Source organism: Cloeon dipterum, chromosome 1 (assembly GCF_949628265.1).
Source record: "Cloeon dipterum chromosome 1, ieCloDipt1.1, whole genome shotgun sequence".
NCBI classification, from domain to species: Eukaryota; Metazoa; Arthropoda; class Insecta; order Ephemeroptera; family Baetidae; genus Cloeon; species Cloeon dipterum.
The window spans coordinates 11,356,814-11,381,369 of NC_088786.1; the positions used below are offsets into that span (position 1 = coordinate 11,356,814).

Genomic DNA, 24,556 nt, shown 5'->3' on the forward strand with positions numbered 1-24,556 from the left:
TAACGACGCCTCCGCACAGCAAACGCGCGCGCAAGTCGGCGCAAAGAAGGGCTGCTCCGCAGCTCCATCATCGTTCATGGACCGGCAGCGGCAGCAACAGCAATTTCATGAACTGGAGGAAAAAGTTTGCCTGTTTTCCGCCGCCGTGGCAACACATGGGAATTCGGCAGGGCTAATTGAAGATTTATTAATAAAAAATCGAGCTTCGGAGAAGAAGAAGAAGGCGAAAGAGAGGCAGAAGAGAGAAAGGGAGAGCGGCGGTGGAGTGCTGCAGCGGATGGGATAAGCAGGCAGCGGGCCGGGATAAGGCCGCCGCCGCGCCGCACATTAATACGTACACCCCCTTATCTGCAATAAGGGCATGCGCGGCCTACATGTGCTGTGCTGAAGGGTGCCTCACAACAGCAGCAACTAGTCAGTCTGCTCGGAGGTCGGCTGTTGTGAGCTGCAGTAGAGTTAGTGGCTGGCGCAGCGTTCTCTTCTCCCTCTCTCTCTCACACACACACACAAACACCTTTAGCTCACACGAACGGAACGAAACGAACGCACACCTTTCGGTCGGTCGGACTCCAGCAGCTGTGTCGCGTGTTGTTGTTGCTGCTGCCGCCGACTGGAGATGCCGATTTAGTCGCGCTCGGGAGAGAGAGCGAGTTGCCCGCGTCGTCGTCGTGTAAGGGAGGACTTGGCAGTTTTTTATTCAGTCTTTCTCGCATGGTGCAGTCGTGTTGATCATCCAACACGGCTCCCTCCGCCTGCAAAGTGTATCACCCAGTGAGCCCTGCAGCAGCCACATTGCCTGCCAACATCATCCAACCGTCTTTCCAGCACTACTTCCAGCAACAGCAGCAGCAGCAACAACAACAGCCCCCGCGCAACAACGGCCGCAGGATGCTCGCCACCATGTCCACTCTGATGTTGCCCACCATGACGGCCACCCTGGCCGCCGCCAACAACGTCCCACCCACGCAGGTGGCCATGGCCGCCTCGCCGGCCGCTATGGCCGCGCAGCAGCCACCCAAACAGCAGCTCCAGTCCGTCGACAAGCTCATCGTCACGGCCAACAACCATAATTCCACCATGATCAACAAAACTGGTATTTCCCAATTTTGAGCTTTTTGATAACGTCCGGCCGGCATTTTTTTAACAACAAAAATATTAAGTTTTGATTTTTCTGATTTCTTCCTTTTTACTTTGGGCTAATTTCAAAACTCGAGTAGAGGAAAATAGTATATTATTCAATTGTAATTTTCTCATTGCAAGAAATACCCTTGAACACAGAAATAAATAGTTTGAAGTGTTGCAAAGAGACTCTTAAATAAGTGTTACCAAGAAAATGTAATATGCCAGCAGAAACTTTTGAACAAGCAAAGGAAACGTTCGTTTGGGCGCTCTTTTTGTAATCAACTCAAGAATTCGTTGCTTCCATTATTGCCGTTTTAAATTTGAGACACGCAATATTCAGTACAAAGCACTAAAGCAGGCAGCTGGTACACAATTAGCAACATATTTAATTTTATTTCCCTTAGCGCAACTTGAAATTAATACCAAATCGGCAAACAAAGGTGCGTCAGAACGCAGCAGCTGTTTTCGCCCTCTCGCTCGCTTACTCACTAATCACAATTACTTGGCGGCACCAGTTTATTCCTCGAATGCGCCGATGGCAACTGAGTGCAAACACGTCCCCTTGCAATTACTTCCGGAGGTCGTCGCGTGAATGAATTTGCCGGCGTGCACATAATTTTGTCCCCTGCGTGGATGTACGCATGTCACGCGCTGCCGTATGATAATGCCGCATTCTGTTTTCAGGGGAAATTAAAAGTAAGAGTTTGTGTGTGTGCCGGGTGTTATGGTCTCAAAACGCCGAAATGGCAAGGAAAAAACGCGGCCCTCCGGTTAATTTGCCGCAGCAGCGGCGGTGGCGGTGGCTATAAAGAGAGGGCCGGAAACTTTTTGCGCCAGAGCGTGTATGTATGTTTCGCAGCAGCAGCAGCCGGGAAAAAGTGCGCGTTCGCCGCACGCTTACTTTATTAGGTATTAATTAATGGGCCGGCCGCGAAAGGGAAATTCGTCGGCGCCGAAGAAAAAATTATCGGAGGCCCTGTGCGGGGGAGAGAGAACACGATCTAAATTAGTGTAAACACGCCGGCCAACAAAAACACGCGGGGGACGGCCAAAATTGATTTCGGTATTATTCCAAGTTGTCTACCCGGTTTGTTTTTCTTTCATACGTGCGGCCACTTACCTTCGTTCGCTCCACCTGAGCATGAATCTCGTGTGTTTAAGGGCGCATGGTTTTGTTTCAGCGGGAAACACGATAATAAGCTGTTAATTGTTAACCCACAACATGATGTGTGTTTTGTTAAAAATTTTAGCTTTGGTCCTTACTGGCAGAGGACCCTGGATGACGGGCCATTATTTTTTAAGTAGCTTGCGTCCAATTTTCTCTCATGGCCAGGTTTTTACGTAGTTTCGTCGTAAATAAATTACCAGCCCCAAGAGATCCTAAATATATTCAAAGCAACCCTTTTGATCCCACTTGATTATAATTTTAATGCTACCTAGTAATTTGGCATACGCATTATTTGAATATTCAAAAGACCGAGCGGCATACATCTTAAAATTTTGCGTGTTAGTTCAAGTTTTCCACATTAAGTCGTACTAGCAAGAATAACACACTTCAGGCATTCATTCATGAACCGAAACAACCAGAATATCTCCTTGTGAAATCCTCCGCACGCTTAAAATTTACGCACCACAAACCACAACATTATGCTCGAAATGAGCCTATATTTAGAGAAAAAAAACTCGGCTTTTTTATCGGCGAGGCATAGGCCGAACAGAGACACGAGACAGCCCCCAATTTGCCATTGAAATCGGCGACGAGCATCTTTTATTGTCAAATTTTCAGTGGCCGCCCATGCTTTCTTTAGTGGGACATAAAATTGCGCGCTCGTTCCCTGTACATTTGCTGTTGCGCGAAACGCCGGCAACTCCGCCGTCAGTGTGTGGCATTTACATTTGAAATAAAATTTTTATTATAAAAGGAAAGCTATAATCTATCCAGTTTTTATGTGTACACACTCGCTGCTGGCTGGCTCGACATAAAATGAATGCAGGTGAGCGAGCGAGCGGCTGCAGCTGCTCCTCCTCCTTCGTCCGTCGGCTGGTCTGTCTTTTCAGAGCAACTGCTGCTGCCGCTTTATATCTTGTTTATATTGTGTGCTGATGCCCGCTCAGCTAGCAGCAGACCTTGAGAACCAACCACTCAGCCTGCACTATTATTGCCATTATTTTTCACCGGCAGCCGGGGCAAATTGGCAGCCAGAGTGGCGGGCTGGATTTGCATATTGGCGCAGCGCAGTGGCTTCCCTGTATGTGTGTGTGTACAACACGCTTCCTTCTGCATGCCTGGGATGCTGTTGGACACATCTCGTTGTAATTGCGGCATTCCCACCCAGCTCCCTGCTCTGTTGATTGGTTATTCCAGCAGCTATCGTGTCGACATATCAAGTCTCTCTGATAAACAATCTGCAATCGATCTTCTTTTTTCCTTGACGTTCAACCGTACCGAATTCTTCTCCCTCGACTTTGTCAGTTGAGCCAAAGATCCCAAATGAACATAATATACGAGAGTGAAGATTTGTGTTCCCTTCACTGTCGTAACTTCACACGGCAAATTATGGAAATCTCTATGATGGTTTTAATAAAACGCCTGCATCGGTGCATCGAGGGAGGAAAAGTGTTGGCTAATTGTCCCTAGACTGTAATAGCGCAGCATCAAAATTAGCCAAGCACTCGCGGGTCCTTTTTAATTAAATATGCATGCGTGCAGATGTTCTGCGATATTATTCCACCAAGTTGATGCGGACTACTTTATTATTATCACACGGCATTCATGTTGTTGGCCTATGTGCACGGCGGGTATAAACCAACTTGGCCACGTTTATTTATGGTGGGATCTGTACCTCCACCGCTGTGCAGTGTGCAGCTCTAGCCATACATTATAATGCCTCTCTCTCTCTCTTCTCTCTCTGCTCCGCGCGCGTTCAGATGCTCCCAACTTAAAAGGGAATGGTTTGTTGCTAAATTATAAATTATTGTCCGGCCGAATATCTTTCTACCCGCGCTGTTTTCATATGCAAAAATAAAAGGGGTGGCCATGAAAGCACACTCGGCGCTCGGCAGCGGCGGCCAGCACAGAGCCAGCCAGCCAGTAGCTGCAGCTCCAAATGTCGCACGATTTGGCTGCCTGCGCCGCGCTGCCGGGATTTTGGCAAACTTCGCAGACAATTATTATGCCTGTCAACACCAAAGCATGTAATGAGGATTCAATGTTTTGCGAGCTCGCAGCGTGCTTATAATAATGCGCCTGCCGACCACCGCACTTTTGTGCGCGCACATCCATTTAAAGCGCGTTTTTTGCTCTGTCGAGTGCTCGAGTTTTGAATTACGTACGCTTTCTAAGTATTGGCAATGTGATGTTGCTGCAGTGCTCAGCAGCAATTTATAGCGGAAGTGTGCGTTTTTGCTAGCCGGAGTAAATCTATTCGACGGCATAATTCAACTCGCAGATAATTTAGGGCCGCTGCCCGAGAAATGTGAGTGTGTATAGCTCCAAGAGCGGCGGAAAATATAGAGCTCGGCCAGGATTGCATTTTAAAAGCCTTTTACTCGCTGTGTCAGCAGCAAGAATCATATTTAAATGCTGCTCACTCGCTTGTTTGGTCATCTTGAGGGGGATGGTTTTTGGCAAAGTGGAGACTCGTTCTTATCGCTTCGCATCGTCGTTCAAATTTGTTGTTTATCGTCTTGCAACTGCGTTCGCTAGCGCGGTTGGGAACTTAACTTTGTTAACCACAGAAAAGTACTTCATTTTCGAATTGTAAAGAGGATGCGTGTTCTATAAAAATATCCTGACTGGCTTAAACCAGGTAATTTTTTATTACTATTTATTGGCCGTGAAAAGGGGACTCTCATATATACTGGCTTCAATTCAAAAGCTCGTTCATTTGTTCCAACTGAATGTAATTAAACGATGATTTCTTTTTTCACGACCACACAGTTCTGTTTGGTTTTACAGGATTAAAATATAATTGCATGCAAATAGCCGACCTAATTTCCCCTTGTAGATATTTTCCACCCATTATTCAATTGAATGAATATCGTATTAAATTTACTCGACAGTCATAATATACGTTGCAGAAACTTTATCTAAAGCTCTGCCTTACTGCACCACTGTCGTCGCAACAACTAAATCAGTATTATTTATAGTGATTCATATCGATAGCACACTTACTTATATGCAGGCGCATAATCAAACGCAGCGGGAGAACTTATTTTCCCTCCAATATTACAGAAAACTATTAGAGAGAACCAGCGCAATTCCCTTTTTGTTTGCATCACAGAACACAAAAAATGCGCTCGTGAGTACAAAAGCCTTTTTATACATCCGCTGAATCTGTTTATGAAGTCTCGAACAGCAGCAGCAGAAAAGATTTAATACAAACTCCATTTGCGCAGCGAACGACAGTAAAACTAGAACGGAAACTAGTGCAAGTGCAATCGAATGCAGAGAGCAATTTTTACTCGCAATTCCCTGGTGGGCTGTTGTAATGAATGCAGTCGAGCAACTGTATTTCGAAACGCAACCGTGCAGAAGTTGCAAAGTGCAATGATAAATTACCCAGCCAAGTATGTATATGCCACCACCGCTGAACGCCGTGCGATTTAAGCCACAGCCAAGGGGTGATTCGAAAGAAGGCAAGCGAGAGATGAAGCCTGCACCGCACGGTAAACCTACCTTCATTTATTAATTAACGGCACACTGGGAGTGTGTGAGTGGAGGGAAAAATCGTGCAAGTGTGCGAAAGAAAAATTGTAACAATGCAGTGGAAAGCCGTCGTGATTTAATTAAGGCAGAGAGGGTTAAACGCTAGGTCGATCATTATTTGATTCAGTGCTGCCTGCGCGAACCTAATAAGCGAGAGAGAGAGAGAGAGAGAGAGAGAGAGAATTTAATCAATGCTCGTAATTAAAATTGCACTCTGTTTATTAATTTGCTGTGGAGAATCGAATCTGCTTTGTATTCATTACGCATGGTATGAAGAGCGAGATGAAAACACCCATCATACATCGCTTACTTTGCTGCATTAATACGAGATCAATCGAAGGGTGTAATTGAGTCGAGGCCGAGTGTAATCAGAGCGATGCAGATAAATTGAGCCAATCTGAAACAACTCAATTTGGTCTGAAAATCGCCAATACCGATGCGATGTAGTGAGAAAGGCAAACGGAATAATCTCATCTCGATGTAAATCAAAAGCATTTGAAACTTTTGAACTATTTATAAAAGCAATAATAAATTGATATTTGCACTTCTCCTACCCAGATAGCAATTCAGTATTTTTCTAGTAATAAATAAATATGGTGCTGTTATAAACATGATTTTCTGAAATGATCAGGGATTTATTTAAGCCTTGTCTGTCTGTGCCCTTTTGCAGTGCAGGAGACTTTGTCAAAAAATAATTAATCCTTGGATTTATTAGGTATTTTGTATTGCTGAGCACGGTACGACCAATTTCATTTGAACACTAAAAACTTTTTTCTACCTTAGCATCAGCTGGTTCCGGTTGTCGTCCTTTAACGCAGTCCAATAATGATTGCTTATAAAAAATACTACATATTGTTAAGCATTTTGTTCCTGTCTTGATATTGGCATTGTTTGGAAAGTTGAAATTTTTAGATTCAAATTTTGGTTTATTACGGATCAGCAGGGCAACTGTGCCCCATACATCCACATCCAGAACTTAACAAAAATATAACAAAGCATTTTTTTGTATTTGATAACAGAGGGAATAGTAAAATCAGTCTATCATATCAGTATTTGGCAAGAAATGTTTGGCTCAGTTTTTGTTTGAATGCACTTGAGTTCCCATTCATACACAGATTCGGCGACAGGTTTTTAGGTCAATTTCTTCTTTCGTGGCACGGCATTGCCCTCAAATTTTAGTATCCAAATTTTAATAAACGCAAAGAATTTTTAATTTAGCCTTGTTGCAGCAGAAAAATTCGTTTTTGTTTCATGTTGAGCTTGCTCTTTTGAGACCGATCACTCTCTGGTAGACGCAAGTGGCTACCGAGAACGGGGCTCCTCGACGAGGCAAGGGCTGCTATGCGCCTCTAATGAGGTTTTTCCATCATCAAGTGGTCTGTACATAAAAGTACTTACGACCGCAGCGCTCGAACCGCCACCTCGGCGGCGTGAAAAATGCTCTCGTTTTAATTAGGTGCGACGCGAACGGAATAGAAAAATCGTCGGGCGGCGCGTTGGCTCCTTTTAGTTGCATCGAGGCGCGCATAATAGCGGCCGAGTGCGAGAGCAAGCTTTCCAACAAGCCGTCTGTTACGCGTCTCTTGCTCCCGCCACCGCCGCTCACAAAAGCAACAAATGGAAAATGATGATGTATGGAGCGAGAGAGGTGGAGAGGAAAGAATTTTTACCTGATGCATTTTATACAGACGGCAGACGGCGCGGTGTGTGTACGCGCGCGCCGCACACGCCACCGCGCGCGCTCAACTTTTTCAAAGCCGTTTTGCCACTTTTTACGACACTTTTATTTCATTCGCCCGACGCTTTTAATGTTCACTGCTATTTAGGATTTGCGCGCTCTTGGTTTTCTGAATTCCTTCTTCCAATTGAAAAAGTGGCGGCTGACGATCTGAATCCCATTTAAAAAAAAAACTTGGCCAAACGGTCGATTTGTTTTAAGCCAAAATAACTTTCCTCCTACTAATTTTTAGTACCACCAATGTGATTTTTAGTCTGGGGTTATTACCACCGATAACTTTAAAAATAATTTCAAAGATATATTAATTTATAGCCTTCACACTGATGAAGCCGACATTTGTATAGAAACCTCTTTGAACTAGAAAGGTCCACGCAATCTGTCAGGAGGGGGGAAATGTTTTCATATCGAAATTTACCGCATCAATCATAATTATTACCGTAATTGAAACATCGGAAATGCTCTAACACTCAAATCGATTTCCGTTGTTTCAAATATGGTTTATATGCGCTTTCTGGGGAAATTTGGGATGACTTAACGAATTTATTTCCACTGAATCATATATATTAATGGGAATCAAAAAAGTTGAAAAGGCACAATGTACAAGCGATCTAGTCGCTGAACCTTCGGTAAATCAAAAGATAGTCAAGTCGTACACGGCCTAAGCTAAAACACATTCACACACACGCTTGACTTGATTGTAAATAATTGACTCGGTATATTTTGGGAAATTACCTGCTGGAAAGTATCGAAATTTCTTTTTAATGAAGAATTAAATTGCATTCAGGGCTGCGTTAACATTTTTATGGTAGTTTTATTACTCTCTTTAAACAAAAACAAAAAACCTAAAAAATTGCTGTAGGTGGTGGGATGACCGTAAATAAAACCGCACATTTTAAACCAAAAAAGTTGATTTTATATAATTAAGCCGCGGACGCTTCGACAGTTAGCGGCCATTAAGGGAGTTTATTTAACTTTGGAAAGTAAACTTTCGCTCGGCTATTTTAGTTGCAAAAAAGCATGAAACGTAAACATAATTTGAAATTTTCGCTTTATCTCTCTGTCATGAAATTTTATCCTTCCTAATACTGACAAAGAGCATACTGAGCAACACAACTAATTCGACGATGTCTCTTTGTTTCAGAACATTACCACATATTCGTTGGAGACCTGAGTCCAGAAATTGAAACCCAAACACTTAGAGAAGCTTTTGCACCTTTTGGAGAAATATCGTAAGTACCTCATCCTGCCTTCCGTTCGATATTGGTGCCCCCGCTTTTTCCCGTGTATGCATTCAAAGTTGGCGGCAGAGAAGAAAAAAGCGGCATTTTCTGCTCGTTAACTGACGGAGTTGGGAGCGAGTAAGCGAAACTTTTTCACTGCTTCGCCGCCAGTGATTTAATAATTATACAGTATTTTGGCGCTTCTTTTGAAGTGAGCGAGCGAACGACAAGCGAGCTAGTTTGTTTGCATATAATTAATAAGCATGCAGCATTCGAGCACATTTTTGCCGCGACGTGTTGTTAATTAAAAGTTGGCGCGGCGTGTTGATTCTGCGCGACGAATTAATTTCACCTCGCTCTGTCGGTTCGCTCCCAATTTGGCTCCACCTGTGCCGTGCGTGTGTGCCCTTTGGCGTTGTGATGGGAAAAGCAGCGGCAAAAGCAGCCGGCGTGTCTCTCTATTGATACTGCCGTGATTTATGGCCGTCGCTGCTGCCGCCGCCGCTTTTGCTCTAATTTCCCTTGACAATTACACAAAAGAAAACTTAAGTTTTCATTAGCACACTCGCCGGCCGGAGTGAGAGTGAGACGCCACCGCCTCCACTTGATTATTTCCTCAGCTCGCTCGCCCTCCGCCTCCCAGCCCCGAAATTCATCCTTTTCTCTTCTGTTCATACTTTTCCATTTGTTTGTTGCAGAGACTGCCGTGTAGTCAGAGATCCTCAAACTTTAAAATCAAAAGGATATGGATTTGTTTCCTTTGTTAAAAAAGCGGTGAGTATTTATTAATCTCTCTTCCTCTTTTACATTGTTTGAACAGATTCTTCCCGGAAAGCTAAGTTAGAAATATTTTCATGCCTTTTCCCCTTGTAAGCTATCATAAATTACATTTTTATATCAAATTGAGCTAATTCGGCATTTCTTTTTAAGGATTTAGACCACATCATTTGAAAAATGTCTCATTGATGATAAAATATTAATTGCTTCTCACGTGAAACATGGAGTTTTGAATAACAAGGAAAATATATCATTTTTGCCTTTACTCTGATCAAATACAAATCCTTTAGATTGTTGTCTATAGAATTACGCATCCTTCGTGTGGCTTCGACAAGTTGGAATCCCGTCCTCTTTGATCCATAGCGTTACATTTCACATAATCATGACTGAGGCTTTTGCGCTTTAGGAAGTTATGCAACTTCTTGACAGTTGTATCACGCTGGGTGCCTAGCTATAGGTAACTCTCATTGTCAGTCCTTGATTGTAACATAAGGTTCTAACACTCTGCAAACCATAATATAGTATCAAAAAATGAATCCTCAAAAATTGTGCAGTTGCTCCAATTAAAAATTTATGAAATGCTATGAGACCTAGTCAAAAAATTAGTAGGGGAAAAGAGTGTAGTAAAACGTAATTAAAACCATCGAAGGCAAAAGTAATTTGTAAATTTACGTTCAAAGCAACTAATTAAAAGAAACTGAAAAATTGCGGCTCTCAGGCTGATAAAAAGCAGCGGCCGTGAAAAGGGAAAAATAATTTTGTCTGCGCACAGACGGACATCAAACAGCAGCTGCGGCGGTTTTCTAGCGACCCATCGGTTTGATCTCTCTGTCACAAAGTGGGCGATATTGCATTGCAGTCGGTCTGTGGGTCGCTTTTGACTTTTGGCCGCACTTGGGGGCGCCCCATGTCGATTCCCTGACCCTGCTTTCTCCCTGCTTAGGCCTCCTTTAATCGATACAATACACTCACTCACAGCCGCCTCATGCACACACACCACCACACAGACGACTTTCAGCCAGCCAGTCCGCACGGCTTGCCTCGGAAAATGGAATAAAATTCCATTTGCCTACACAGCACCGCCAGCAGCAGCTAGTTGTTAATTCAGCACGCAACAATGTATAATACGGCCCGGGAAATAAATAAATGTGCCCGCGAGATAACTTCATCTCTATATATGCTATGTATGCTGCTGCTTTCCCTCGGCCTCAGCGGGATGTGAGACACAGTCGGCCACTAGATTGTGCCCTCTTCTCTCAATCGATCTTTTTAAACTCTCGTGCTTCAAAATGCATTCAACCTAAAACAATTCCATTCAAAACATTTACGTTTTCTTCCGGCTCAAAACTTTTAAACGAATACATACCGTTTTCTGTATAATAAATCTTGATTTTGACGTGAAATTAAAGCCAATTTAAAAAGTTTTATACCATTTTTCACGACCCTGCTGGCGGCGTCGCTGCTTTCCCTGTTTGTTTCTAAACATTTATCGTGCGGCTGGCCGAGTATTATTCTATTAAAGCGCTAAACAGTTTTTTATTGGTGTCATGCGTCACCCGGCCGAGCGCGGCGGCAGGCACCCCTTTTTTATTTAGAATACAAAGATGCCACTGATATGCACCCCTGAACGGAATATTAATTCGCTTTCCCGGCTTGCCGCCGCGCGCGGCCTCCCACCCGCGCGCACCAGCCTGCCAGAATATGAGAACGGCTGCTGGTGCTCGCTGCTGCTGCTGCTGATGCCTGTTATTAGATTAGCACTTTTATGTTGCCAAGTGAAATTCGCCCGTTTTATGACACGAGATCAAAACTTGTTACGGCAAAGTCCTTTTGACGGCGAAATTAAGATATGGCCAGAGCCGGGGAGACGCTCAAAGTCCCTCTCTGCCACTTTGTCTCTGCGCAAAATCTTCAATTTGCGATAGCGCGATCTAGATTGGTCTTTTTATGGCGGTTTCCGAAACGAGCCGCGCCGCCGCGCATTGTTTTATTTTTTCCTCGCTCTTGGGCACTCACGTCTGCCCGCGTTTTGCTGTGTTGTCCACTTCCATGATTTTTACTGGTGGCGACAGCGATAGGATCTCGAGATTTGAGCGCCAGATTGGCACTCAGCATGCGATCGGTCGAGTAACAAGCTAATTGCTCATTTTTCCGCTGAGGCCTCCACCGTTCTCGGTCCTTTTCAATTAAACTTAAGACTCTGACAAAAAAAATAAAACCCATGAGATATTCACGAGTGGTGGTTCCGGCCAATGTCTGAATTTTGGTCCTCAAGCTAGTTACAATTGTTTGAATTTCTTAAAGAATTAGGTACGAGGTTTCATAAAAAGGGGAGAATTATCACACTAAAAAACCTAAGTCATCATTGTTAGTTCGCAAAATTCATATTTATACTCAATAGCTTTACTGTAATAAAATAGTAGTGTTAAGATCAGTACATTTTAATTTCCTCGCAGTTGAGAACTCGCAGGCGAATCACGAGGCCAGCAACTGAAATATTTATCAGAAGCATGAACTCGCCAAATATGCACATATTGCCAAAGTTGCATTTTCACAACACCGCAGGCCATGTCTGTGGAAGTGACTCGTCAAGCTGGGTCAGTTTATTCCCCCGGCAAGAGTGTATTCAAAGGAAAATGAACAGCTCGGCACTCCACAAGAAATCTGGGGAATCTCACTTAAGGGCTAGTGCGTTGCTCTCTCGCCACTTTTTTACCCTCTTAGTTCAATACACTATTCGGAAGGAAATTTATCTTATAGCCAATAATCTGCTCCGCCTGCGAAACTTTTTGCCGCGGCTGTGCCGAGCAAAATATAAACTTAGTCTCGCCGCAGACTCTGCTCCAGCACCGAGCAAGATGAAATCTTATTTTTCCTGCTGCTTTCCCGCACAAAAGCTGATGCTGTTGTCGGCGATGTGTATTTTCTCTCACGCCGCAGAGAGCTAAGTAAGGCACGCCATGTTTTCGGCGGCAAAGTTGTGTGCGTCGTCGGGTCACGTCTCAATTATTTAAGCCCGTGTTTAGTCCCCATAATCGTTAATTATGTGGCGCTGTAAAGAAAATCCGAGGAAGCAACACAGAGCAACGGCAGCAGCAGCCGTCGCGTCGCTCTGCGCTGTGTGTTTTGATAAAAATGTGTGCATCGACCGCTGGAAAACGCCGCCGACCGAGTGCAATTCCCAGTTGTGTTTTTGCCTTTTCCTCTGTGGTGAAATTAAGAACAGAGTTGGGCATGTTGCAAAAGCCGCCGTTGCTAGAAAAGGACTTTTTAACCGCCACGCGCAAGATTCATGGCCGGTGTTCGAAGCCGGCCTGAAATTTAACTGCCTTTCCAAGAGAGTCCCGGTTTTGGGAACAAGGGAGCCGAGCTAGTCCGTGTTTTTCGAATTTTGAGCCGCTGGGAACGAGGATTTATGGCTTTTCCCACACTTTAAACGACCAGCGCCGCATTCGCCACTGCCTGCGCGCCAGCCTGAAAAATGCGAGGCTTCACTTGGCTAACTTTTAAGCCTTCTTTTCTCTTGACGAAAGCAAACATATTGTTTCAAATCTCCGCGGAATGTTATTTCTGGTAGACACGCGCACGCACACGTTAAAATGAGAATTAAAATCAGGGTTTACCAAAACGGTGTACAAAAAATTGTCCAGTGTTTTTTTTCGGAAATTCTTATTTTTGGACTAGTTAAAATCCTGAGTCTCATTGAAGAATCTAAAAGTTTCATCTCTCTGTTAATCGTATTTAAATATTATTTTTGGCCCTATAGCACACGTGTTACTGACTTGGATGAGAATAAACAACACTAAATTTAATCAATCTTTTACACATAAAACACGCTTAAAACCACTTAAAAAATTGAGATAACTGTTTTAGAGCATTTAATCGAGTCGTAACTTTTTAACTCTGCATCAGTTACAAGGTAAAATGCATTTTCGGGTTAGTTCACAATTGTTAGTGCATTTGTTGACAGTATTAACAACCACTTTTAATTTACAGTTTAAAGCGTTGATTTTGGATTTGAAAGACTAAATATTCAACTGCAACCGTTTGTGAGCCTTGAAAAGAGAATTCATCTGCAAACTTTCTTCCACATTTTCCTTATATAGAATTTGGGTTATAATTAACCAAAACCCTTTCGCTTGGAAACAGCAACTTGCTTGTTTTCAACGGGGAAAAAACAGCTGAGTAAAAACCGCATGAACAAACTACAAGCTCTGATTAAACCCGATCGCCGTATTTATTAATCTTTGCTGCATTAAGGAAAAATCTGTTCAAATTTGCTCTGGTAATTTCGCTTTTCTCTTCAATCCCCGACGAGCAACAGAGCAAACGCCCTCTTCTGTGCGAGAGTGGTGTGTTTACTCTCTTGCTCTGCACCCTCGCCCTCGAAAGTGATTATCGTGCAAGAGAGCGGCGGACAGACGGCCTGGCCCGCTTCCTTTCTTTCCCACCCACAAGCCCATCCATCCGTCCACTCTTTTTGCGGTGTCGCCACGCGCGTCATCTCATTGACCAACAAGTAGATCAATTGGACGGCTATTTGTTTCACAGGAGGCTGAGAGCGCGATCACCGCGATGAATGGGCAGTGGCTGGGCAGCAGGTCTATTAGAACCAACTGGGCCACCCGCAAACCACCAGCCCCCAAGATTGAAGGTCAGTTGGACTGTAAGACTCGAGTATTTTTCCTTATTTTTTACGTATTACATTTATAAATATAAGTCTCTCTGTGTGCTTGTCTGTGTTTGTCTTTACCTATCTCTATCAATCTTTTATTTCACCTAGCGGAATGCACTACTGCCATAGTACTTAATATTTTACTCCTTTTTTAACCGTTCATGGCATTTTTCATTCGGATCGCGAGAGAAAGAGCTCTTATTCCATTTTTATATCTACTATACTGCTCACACGGAAATATTTTACTTCCTCTGCAGTATTCCGCTGCTGTCACTGTGTTGCATGTTTGTTTCTACTTCTTCTTCCTCCTCCTCCTTCACTCGGCTATGTATAGATTTACATTCATTCACACTCGGTTGAACCGCCGCTTCTTATTCTTCTTTTCCGCCGGCTTAAAATAAAGAAAGAAGAAGAACGTGTCATTCTCTGCGGGCTGCAAGTACAAATAGCTATAGCCAGCTAGCTGAGCGAACCGAACAGAAAGAAAGGGTTGACCGCAAAATTTCTTTCCTCTGGTTGGCAGCTTGGTCGGTTGGTTCGTTGGCTGGCTGGCCAAGCTCAAGTCGCGACGATCGATTGTTTGTTTAGTGTGAAAGACGCCAAAAAGGCCGAAACACCGCTCTCGTCACTCGCCACCGCCGCGCTTGATGCAATATTCCTCTGATTATCCGCGAACACACTTTAGTGCGTGTTTATTGTGAATTTGGGTGGGGTAAAATTTTGATAGGTGATCTGCGAAAGTTTTATCTCCAGCCGTACAAAGAGGAACTTCCGATTTGGAAGTTTCGTATAAACATAGATAATTGAACCCGGGACTTAACTATTTCCGTGCATTTGTTTCATTTAGTTTATTTCAAATTACTGGAATCAGAATTCGTAAAAAATGGATCTTTTTTGGAACACCAGCTTTGTTGTTGCAAAATGCTGGGGTTTCACGGGGCTATCCCGCAATTGTGCGCATTTTTCCGAAACACGGGCAGTTCAATCATTAACATTTTATTTCCGATGAGTTTTATAGTAATAACTTTTTGTTCAATTTTTTCGACAGAACTTGAGATTCTCGAAAACAAATTTTCACTCGAGGTTTACTTCAAATAGTGAAAAATGAATAACAGATGTCATCCTCGTCGAAATTTATTGTTATTTAATTAGGCTCAACCAGTTTTGGCGAATCCAGTTCGCCCTATTTCATGAGCTCTCTATTTCATGAGATAGAAGACATGTGCCCTACGCTATATGCGTGCCTGTTTCTAACATAGCGTTTTTATCTGTTTATTTCCTCTTGTGGCATACTCATGATGAAGGTGCGTTGCGTATTTCAGATTTTTATTTTTTGACTAAAATATTTTGTATTGTTGTATATTAATTATTGTATTAATGGTATGTATTTTTTCATGAAATAAGGTGGATTGGATTTGCTGAACTGGTTGAGTCTAATTCAATACTTCTGAATTTTAACGATGATGAAGTCCATTATGCAATTTCCATAATTATAGACGATGGACAAGAGATTGGAAAATTTCGAACTTTCAAATTTTCCACCTTGCGTAGTGCAAATTCGCCATTTTTCATTTCATTAAAGTTTGGGGAGGAGGACAATTTGTGTTTTTAGGTGAAATAGAATCAGTTGTGCATTGTTGCGCATTGCAAAATTGGTAAACCCTTTTGAGAATTATATTCATGTCAGTCTGCTTTGACCAGATTTTCAAATCATATATTTGTTAAGCAGATGACTCCACTGGAAAAGTTGTTTCTGCTTGTGGAAACTTCTGACCCGTGTTGTTTTTTTTTTTCAGTCTTTAGAGCAGAACACGAAACACAGTAAAAACAATGTCTGCTCAGACTAAGGCTTCAAAATTGAAACTTGCTAACGAGCCCGCATTGAAAAGTTAGCACCACCATTGGGTTTTGCGAGAAAGAAAGCGGCAGGACTGCCGGCTGCGGCACATTATTCCATTTCCATTTTAATTTACGATATTAGTGCTTGACAAAGTCGTCGGTTGCGAGAAGCGGCACATTCGGGTGCGAGTGCGCCCCAACGCGTTGGAAAAGGGGTGGATTTGCATGGGCACAACAAAAGAGAGCGCGCGCCGCAACACTCGCTCACTCATCCATCGCGTAACTGTTATTATGAACAAACGAACGCTTTTGCGGGCGCCGCTGAATTGAATTTCCCATCCTCTGGCGTAGCTCGCTACAGCCCGCGTCAGGCGGCAGGCGAGGCACCCACGGCTGGTGTTGATTGAGCGGGCCAAATTCTGTTATTCCAGACGACACCAAAGCCAGCCAGGCCCGGCTCTCTTTTCACGCTCCAAGATGAAATCGGCACACACTCGCACTCACGCAGACCACAAATAATACGATAAATTTCGCGGAAAATATGTTGCTTCTCCCCCTTTGTGCGGACACCCAACCTGCACGCGGTCGAGATTTATCGTCGGGGGTGCCTAATGGCGACGTCGGAAATCATTTCGAACGATGAATTAGGAGGCCACACGTATCGATTCGTACCATCGGCCTCGATCCTGCCTGAATAAGGGAATAAAAGCTCCTTTCTTTTCAAATAGAAATCTCATAAATTCCCCAGCACGTGCTAAAATCTATTATTTTAAACCACAGATCAAAAGATGGCATTTCTATTTTAACCTTGAGTTTGATGCCATCTTCGGCATTTTTACTTTAATGTTTTCCCATTTCTGAATATCTTTAACGACGTCTCTTTAATAGGAGAATTTGAAACCGGATCCTACCGAAAGGCAGCTTTTTATCGCTAGACTAGTTTCGGCTTCTACCGAAAGATCTTTTTCATGGAAAAATATACTATACTTTAATTTTCCCCAGATTGAAACAATCAAACGTCATAGTTTCTTAAATAAATCTTTGATAAATTTCAACAACGTTCCTTATTTGTCCCATTTTCAGACCAAGTAGAGCATTTTTAGGTGTCACATAACTTTAGAAAATTGGGGCCCAAATTGCTCGATATTGAGGAAAATGAACCTTATAACAATATTACCGGTTTAAGACATGCTTCTTGCCTCGTTAGAAACCACTTTGCATTGAACTCAAGTCGATTGTGACAACTTTTTATGGGCTACTTTGCGTCTTGCAAGCCCCTCTGCTTAATTATGAACGAGCCCGGGCCGAAAACGAGCAATCAGAAGGAGCAGGGGGCGTCAGGGGGAGAAGAAGAGCTATCCGCCCGCCTTAAATAATGCATGTAGGCGAACGCTCTTAAGTAGATTTTCGGGGTTGCGGATTCGAGTTTCACGCATGAGCATCCCGGATTGTGGGTATGCTGTTTGGCAAAAAATGCGTCTGACGAATATTCCTGTGGATATCGCGTGACATTACGAGCGATTGGAGGCGATTCCGGGCCCGGCGCTCGATCTCTCGGTGAGAGAGTGAGAGTGGTTCGATTAAATTTGCCAGTTTTCTGCGCCCAAAAAGGCGCGTTGCCGACGATCAATCGGCTAGAGCGAGAGAGGGAACGCGCAGCAGGCACAAAGCTTTGCGTCAATTTTCCAACCGAGCAATTCCGACCTTTGACAATTTCCTTCGCTGGTCTGCGGATCTGACATAAATTTCCCACCACTATGCCTGCTGCCTCGCAAATTGAATAATGACTATTAAAACGCGTCTTGTAAGGAAGGCTCTTTGCTTCATTCATGAAGTACCGCTTGGTGAGTGTGGCAGCGGCGTTTGCAATTTGCCACTGCGACACATTCAGAAATCAAAAAATATTAGTGCCGAAAATGTTGCCATTGCAACTTTTTTAATATATATGCTCTTATTGTATCGCAATTTGCCGGATCGACATTTATTCAATCTACAACTGAAGAAGTACTAATGATATTTCTCATTTCCATCGAGCCTACTTAATTTTTAACAAAACGGACTTGGACAAATGAGTTTAGAAACTTTTGTATTGTCGCGGATTTTTCTCCAAAATCAAAACTAAAAAAATGTTTTCTATTTTGTACCCAAAAATATGTATTAAACCGTCCTCTTAAATGTTTTCTTGGTATGGGAATCATTAAAGTCTAAAACCTTGACGTTTCCCCGTAAAAAATCTTCTTTGATTAAACTTAATGTATCTCTGGAGGATGTGTTTTCTTGTTTTATTTTGAGGCAAAATATATCTGGCTGTTGTGATCTGCAAACCAAAACGCAAAGCGACTTACTCGGAACGCAAACAACCATTCAAACACTGCCAGGCTCAACTTCGCGACGCAGATTTCTCGTTCTTGGGGCGAGAGTGCCGAAACGAGCTTTAATTCCTCGATTCGAGGAACCCGTTCACTAGTTGCTGGTTGTTCGATCCGCACCTTGCCGCTTTCTATGGCAGGTGTAGATGTAATCTGGCGGCGGCAGAATTATTCCGGCGAGGCTGTTGTCGTGTACGAACGAAGCAGCCCCGGCCGCTTCCTCGGATCGAGGGAGGCCGTTGCCTCCACCGCCGCCGCCACTGCCGCCGCTGCTGACAATGGGCCGCAATCGTGCAGACTGTGTGTGCGCGCCAACAGATGCCAAAAATCGATCACAATCAGCACTTCTTTCGGACCGACATTGTGCCGAATTAGCCATAAACACGCGCCCGAATTGCCAAACAGCCCGCCTGCGATTTATCGCGCGCGCGGCCGGAATTCGCAGCTCTCCCTTTTCTTCCTCCCTCGGCTCCCTTTAATAACTCGTGACGCGTGCATTGATTTTTCGCACGGGCCTCTGAAAATATGCGTTTACGCCCGCCGCTGCCGCCCCCGTCGGAAAACAATCTGGAAAATGCGTTCTCATTTCCAAATGAAAACGGCAGCCGCCGCCTCTCTATGCGCTGACGGATATTTGGAATTCCGCGTGCCGAAGGGGTTGTTGTAGTTGTACACACCCGCCGACGCCGGGCGGGCTTTTCCTTTCGTAATTGCTCGGCTTATTTGACGCTAAGCTTCATTGCCTCATGAACCCTCGCTGCGAAAATTTGGGCACAATACCCACACGCCCTGTGTTGTGTATAATGTACAATAAAACTCGTTAAGCTGGAATACTAAATTTTTACGCACGCGATCATTGGACTTGCTTTCAGAGCAAATAATCTCGAAAATTGCAGTGTTACACAATGTCGCTATACTGTAACTTTTCCGGCCTTTTGGTCAAAGACTTCATTACAATTAGTGCTTAACTTGCGAGGAATGAGACCAGCTCTTGACTGCTACTGAAACTTTAGTCAGAAACTTTCTTAATTAAACCTGATCTTGATCTCCTTCTCGTCACCCAACGCAAAGCTCAAAATTCAAAATAGAAATTTCCCGCAAGCCTTTCTTTCGGACTGCATTCATAAAACATTTTGGACGACGACCTAACCTATTGGTCGGAGCACGTATATGTATATTAGGTGGAAGTTTGCACACATTTAAGTTATGCAATTTCACTGCTCAGAGCAAAGTCATCCAATTAAAAACTAGTTGTAACTTTTGCTGGTTCTGCCTGAAAAGAGCAGTCTCCAGATGTAAAAGGAGCAAGAAGTTTAAACCGAGACTGGCAGCCGCGGAAATGCTGTTTGCGCAACCTTCTTTCTCGATCCGTTCCGCGGAAAACAATGGCGACTTCGCAACTCCGCCGGGTGCATTTATTTTCATCATCCATTTTGCCTCCGCTGGCTTTGTCAGCCGGGCCAGCCGGCACGAAGCAAGCAAGCAATGCTTAAGAAAAAGAGAAAGAAAGCCAAATTGCATTAGCAGCTGATCTCTTCGAATTTAATATCCGTCAGCAGCAGCGGAATAAATTGACTCGATTATTATTTCCCTTTGAAGCGTCACTATATGCGATATTGGCTTCGCCAACATGCAGCAGCATTCGGGGCGGGCGTATAATCCTTGTACCGCGCGTGCATGACGGTCAAATGAGACGAATCGAGCCGGAATAATTAACCTCTGCGACGGGGATTTTGCATCAACCGCGGACGAGCGCGTGGGCGAGCGGACGTTCGGCCGCGCATCGAAATCGTTGTTTTGCCGCCGGTCGGGCTCACCTCAATTCGTGACAATTACTCTCTACTTGCAGCAAACAGTAAACCGCTGACGTTTGACGAAGTTTACAATCAGAGCAGTCCGACCAACTGCACCGTCTACTGCGGCGGCATCACCAACGGCCTCAGTGAGGAGATCATGCAGAAGACCTTCTCAGCCTTCGGCCAGATCCAGGAAATTAGGGTTTTTAAGGACAAAGGATACGCGTTTGTCAGGTGAGCCAAACACTTAGTCCTTACTTACAAATAGATCGTTCGTGAGAAAATACCGAAAATACAGATGGTATTTTCCATCCATATTGATTTGGTCCGGTTCACTCCCAACCTAACAATTCAAAAGAGAAATAGCTAGAAAATGAAAAAAAATTATGCTGTCTCACCACCACACGTGGAACATTATGAAATACGTGTTCCCGTTCTTCCCTGCTCATTTTCCCCTTAATTAAAAACTTGTGTCCCACGAGTGAGCAAAAGGCGCGCGGACACGAGTCGTGCCCTGAAAAATTTCCAAATTCGCCTGCCGTCCGGCACGCACGCACGCAACTGGGGTGGGCAGCGAAAGTTAATAAATCGCGCTCGAGCGGCTACATCATTTTTTACTCAACGTGCGCAGGTTCTCGACCAAGGAATCTGCCACTCATGCCATCGTAGCCGTGCACAACACCGACATTAATGGACAGACTGTCAAATGCTCGTGGGGCAAGGAGTCCGGCGATCCCAACAACACGCAAGCAGCAGGACAAGTAAGTGGCCCTTTTTCTCCTTGTTGTCGTTTGTCCCCCCGCCCGCTTTTTATTGCGCCTTTTCCGCCTGGGGAATGCGCCTCTCCGTTTTTCAAAAGTCAAATTGCGCTCATCGCCGCACACACAGACACAAATATACGCGCGCGGCGGCGGCAAAAATGGCCGATTTCCAAGGGGGTTGCTGCTCGGGAAAAACAGTCCGGCCAGTCTGACGCGCGGTGAAAATGCGTGACAAAGAAGTCCCGTCGACTGACAGACTGTTTTTCCCTACGCCTTTTCGCTTTCCCGGGGTTTGTTTAATGAGATAAGTCGCGTGTTCCCAGTGAAATTTTGAATGACTGGCAGTGCAACAACGTAGAACCTTTCAGTTTAAATTTTAAGCGTTCCTTCCTTTTTATAATAAGATACACTTTTGACAATTATAAATGTATTAATGAGATTTTGTAAGTTTTAGTCATAGCAGTTTTTTCAGTAAAATTAAATGTTCTACTAAAATGTTTTAACTTTGTTTCCCAAATGGCAATTCAGCTTTTTTGTAGAGCTGTGAATTTTAAGTTTTTTTCTTTGCAAAGTAATCGACTGTATTAAGACGGTTTTTAGTGCTTTGTTTGTAGCAGATGTTGTACTTCACAAGATTCGCACTTAATGCTACAAATGACATAATTTTATGGAGATCTTCATTTTTCGCCATTTTTTTTAAAGAATTTGATTTTCTTGAATAATATTTTTCGGCTATGAAATTTCTTATTGTATTGATACAAAAAAGTTACGATTTTTAAAACATTATTTTTTACAAACGCAGAATGTCGAAAACGTTTTTTGGACTGTCAAATTTTGCATGTTTTATTTTTTTATTTATGGGAAAAACTTCTGACTAGACTAAAATTTGCAACTGCACGGATTTCTATCCGATTAGACTCACGCAGTTTTAGTCGATTTAAAAAAGCGTGTCGGTTGTCTAAAATATGCAGCCCTATTGAGAATGCAGTATTGCCAGCTTCATAAGTTTGCTCATTTTTCTATTTCCATTAATCATTATCTCATTAAGCACAATTTTTTACCCGTCTCCCCACTTTGCAATGGCATGCAGTCGGTAAAAATCGGCATAGCCTAGTAACCTGTTTGAAATTTATTAATAATGCCATCCTTTTCCTATATAACTTTTTTTGCAATATTTGAAATTTTTCTTCGGTGAATTCCTCAAGTCGGCGGCACGAGTGTGTCCCGTGTGCAAATCGGATTGCTCGCCGCCGACAAGGAGGACAGGAAATTGAATTTTGCCGATCGGCACACCAGAGAATGGAGACTGACCGCGGCGTTCGCACTTTTGTGTCCACAGCCTCTGACCGGCGGGGCGCAGTACCCGTACGCGTACGGCCAGCAGATGGGCTACTGGTACCCGCAGGGCTACCCGGCGACCGCGGCGCAGATCCAGGGCCAGTTCCTGCAGGGCATGCAGGGATACACGGCGTACGGCACCCAGTTTGGCTACCAGCAGGCTGCGGCAGCACAGTACATGGGGTAGGTGTTTTACAGCATTGTGCTGACACTAATGCGCATGCCGGCTTGCAGTGTGCTTGTGTATCAAACTAACTTTGGGAACCCCACACTCATCAGCTTGCATTCGAATTTCGAAACCTCTCGCTCGCATCTTTATGAAACATTATATATAATATAATACATGTGTATTAGAGTACATTTTTTTCTCACTCATCCTCCACGTCTGCCAAGCGCCGAGTGGCCGCCGAGAGGAGTCGGCTCGTTGCCCAGGCGAAAATCGCTCGCGCCGCTTTGAGAGGGAAAGGGTGCGAGTCGTCGCTCGGTGGTCGATCCGGGGGCGCTGCTCTCGCGTTTTGACGCAGTGCTTTGCCATTTTTTACTCTCGCTCTCGCCTACTACTGCAGTAGCAGCAGCCAGCGCGCGGCACACTCACACACGATCACTTTAATATGTGAGTGTGTGCGAGAGAGAGAGAGAGAGAGAGAGAGAGAGAGAGAGAATGCATTAGGGGACCTGCGACTGAGGCTTTTATGCAGTTTTGCTCGGAAAACTTTCACACAATTAATAAATCATTGACGATAAATCACTTCTACAAAGACCGGCAACATCTTTTTTTGCAGATCAATTATCTAAATGAGCTTTTCGGAAGAAAATATTTTATGGTATTGTTTTTCAGTCAAGTATGAAAACCGTTAATGATTCGTCAGTATATTAATATGAGCTGCAAACGTAAAATTTCGTTAAAAAAAATCTAGTGCAATCGTGTGGTGGGCAGCAGCTGTTTCGTCTTTACTCGCGGAACAAATTCAACACTGCAGTCATCTGCAGATGATTTTGAGTCACCAGACAGACGTTGGAAACGATTGACTACACTCATAATAAAAAAGGGAACAAGTGATGAATCCAATCCTCTCTGCTACAGCTGCTGTCCAGCGCAAAATAATTTATTTTTAATATTAAAATATTCTTGCTACTTTTTATCACTTGATATTTTTATCAGTTTCTATTATAAACGTATGTTTTCAAAGATAAATTTTAAAATGAGCTGTTCGTTTCCCTCCAGCCTTTTTTACCTTTGCTCGTAATGGGATTTGAACTTGCACATTTCAGACATCAAGTAGCAATGGTTTTTTTCATTAACCGGCGTTTTCTGTCCAATTGGCAGGTCTGCCGGCAGCTAGCGAGCGCAATTAACTCAACAGTTGTTGGTTGCAGTTTGTTGGTTGTTGCAGTGTGCCGCCACACACTGCTCGCGGCTGGTCACTTCAAAGCTTTTTTCTGTCTGCTCATTAGCGCTTTCATGTGCCCCGGTTAATTTTTAATCCGAGAGTCAACTCTCGCAGGCTGCCTGCCTCTCCCCCTCCCTCTCTCTCTCTCTCTCTTTCTATCTCTCTCGCGCGCGCGGGCTGGTTAAATCGTAATTAACTACTTTGAAAATTAGTCTTGCGATTTTTTCCACCATCGAGCCGCGGTAGTGGAGCGCGAAATTGGCTAGACGAGGGCCTGTCTGACTATTAACCCCGTGTTCTATACATTGAATGGACTCGGCGCTACCCTGACTGAGGTCGCCGGGTCACACTAGCCCGGGGACGTCTGATGCACAGTTGCTTTAGTCTTTTTTTACATTTGTAATTATTTAGAAATTGTATCTTTCTACCGTAGAAGTTAGTTCAGATTTTCTCAAATTTTCTCTTAAATCACTCCCTGCTCGCAGATTTGAAAATTTCAATTCATGGTAACTGCAAAAATCACGGGAAATTGGGAACTGTGGGCCCGCGTTCGCACCTTTTGGCGGTCGGGTGGGAGAAAAGCTGAAGAGTTTGCTTGCGATGTGCAATGAGGATTGACTAACCAAGCGCAGATCTTCCCCTGCCAGGGTAGGCATGCAGCTGCCAGCAGCTACAGGGTGGCAGGGTATGCCAGGGCAGCCCCAGATGCCAGCCGCTGCAGCGGCCGCCCAGCAGATGGCGGCGGCAGCCCAGGGCGCCGCGGCTATTCAGCAGCCGACAGGCATGATGACTTACCCTGCCATGCAGCAGTTCCAGGTACGG

General features: G+C 44.1%; 1 protein-coding gene across 8 annotated transcripts in view; it reads left to right on the forward strand.

The window, feature by feature from the left end:
- The window catches only part of LOC135934186 (nucleolysin TIAR-like), a 117,202-nt gene that overhangs the window by 86,038 nt on the left and 6,608 nt on the right, over nucleotides 1-24,556 (forward strand). For 5 of the 8 annotated variants that reach the window (XM_065475739.1, XM_065475741.1, XM_065475745.1 and 2 more), the window contains 7 exons: nucleotides 8,710-8,797; nucleotides 9,487-9,562; nucleotides 14,117-14,231; nucleotides 20,298-20,478; nucleotides 20,876-21,005; nucleotides 22,345-22,526; nucleotides 24,367-24,550. In XM_065475739.1, the coding sequence (XP_065331811.1) occupies nucleotides 8,710-8,797; nucleotides 9,487-9,562; nucleotides 14,117-14,231; nucleotides 20,298-20,478; nucleotides 20,876-21,005; nucleotides 22,345-22,526; nucleotides 24,367-24,550 (956 nt within the window). Of the gene's footprint in view, nucleotides 1-420; nucleotides 1,094-8,709; nucleotides 8,798-9,486; nucleotides 9,563-14,116; nucleotides 14,232-20,297; nucleotides 20,479-20,875; nucleotides 21,006-22,344; nucleotides 22,527-24,366; nucleotides 24,551-24,556 lie in introns of those variants that run through there. The other 3 variants (XM_065475744.1, XM_065475740.1, XM_065475747.1) reach the window with 3 other exon arrangements.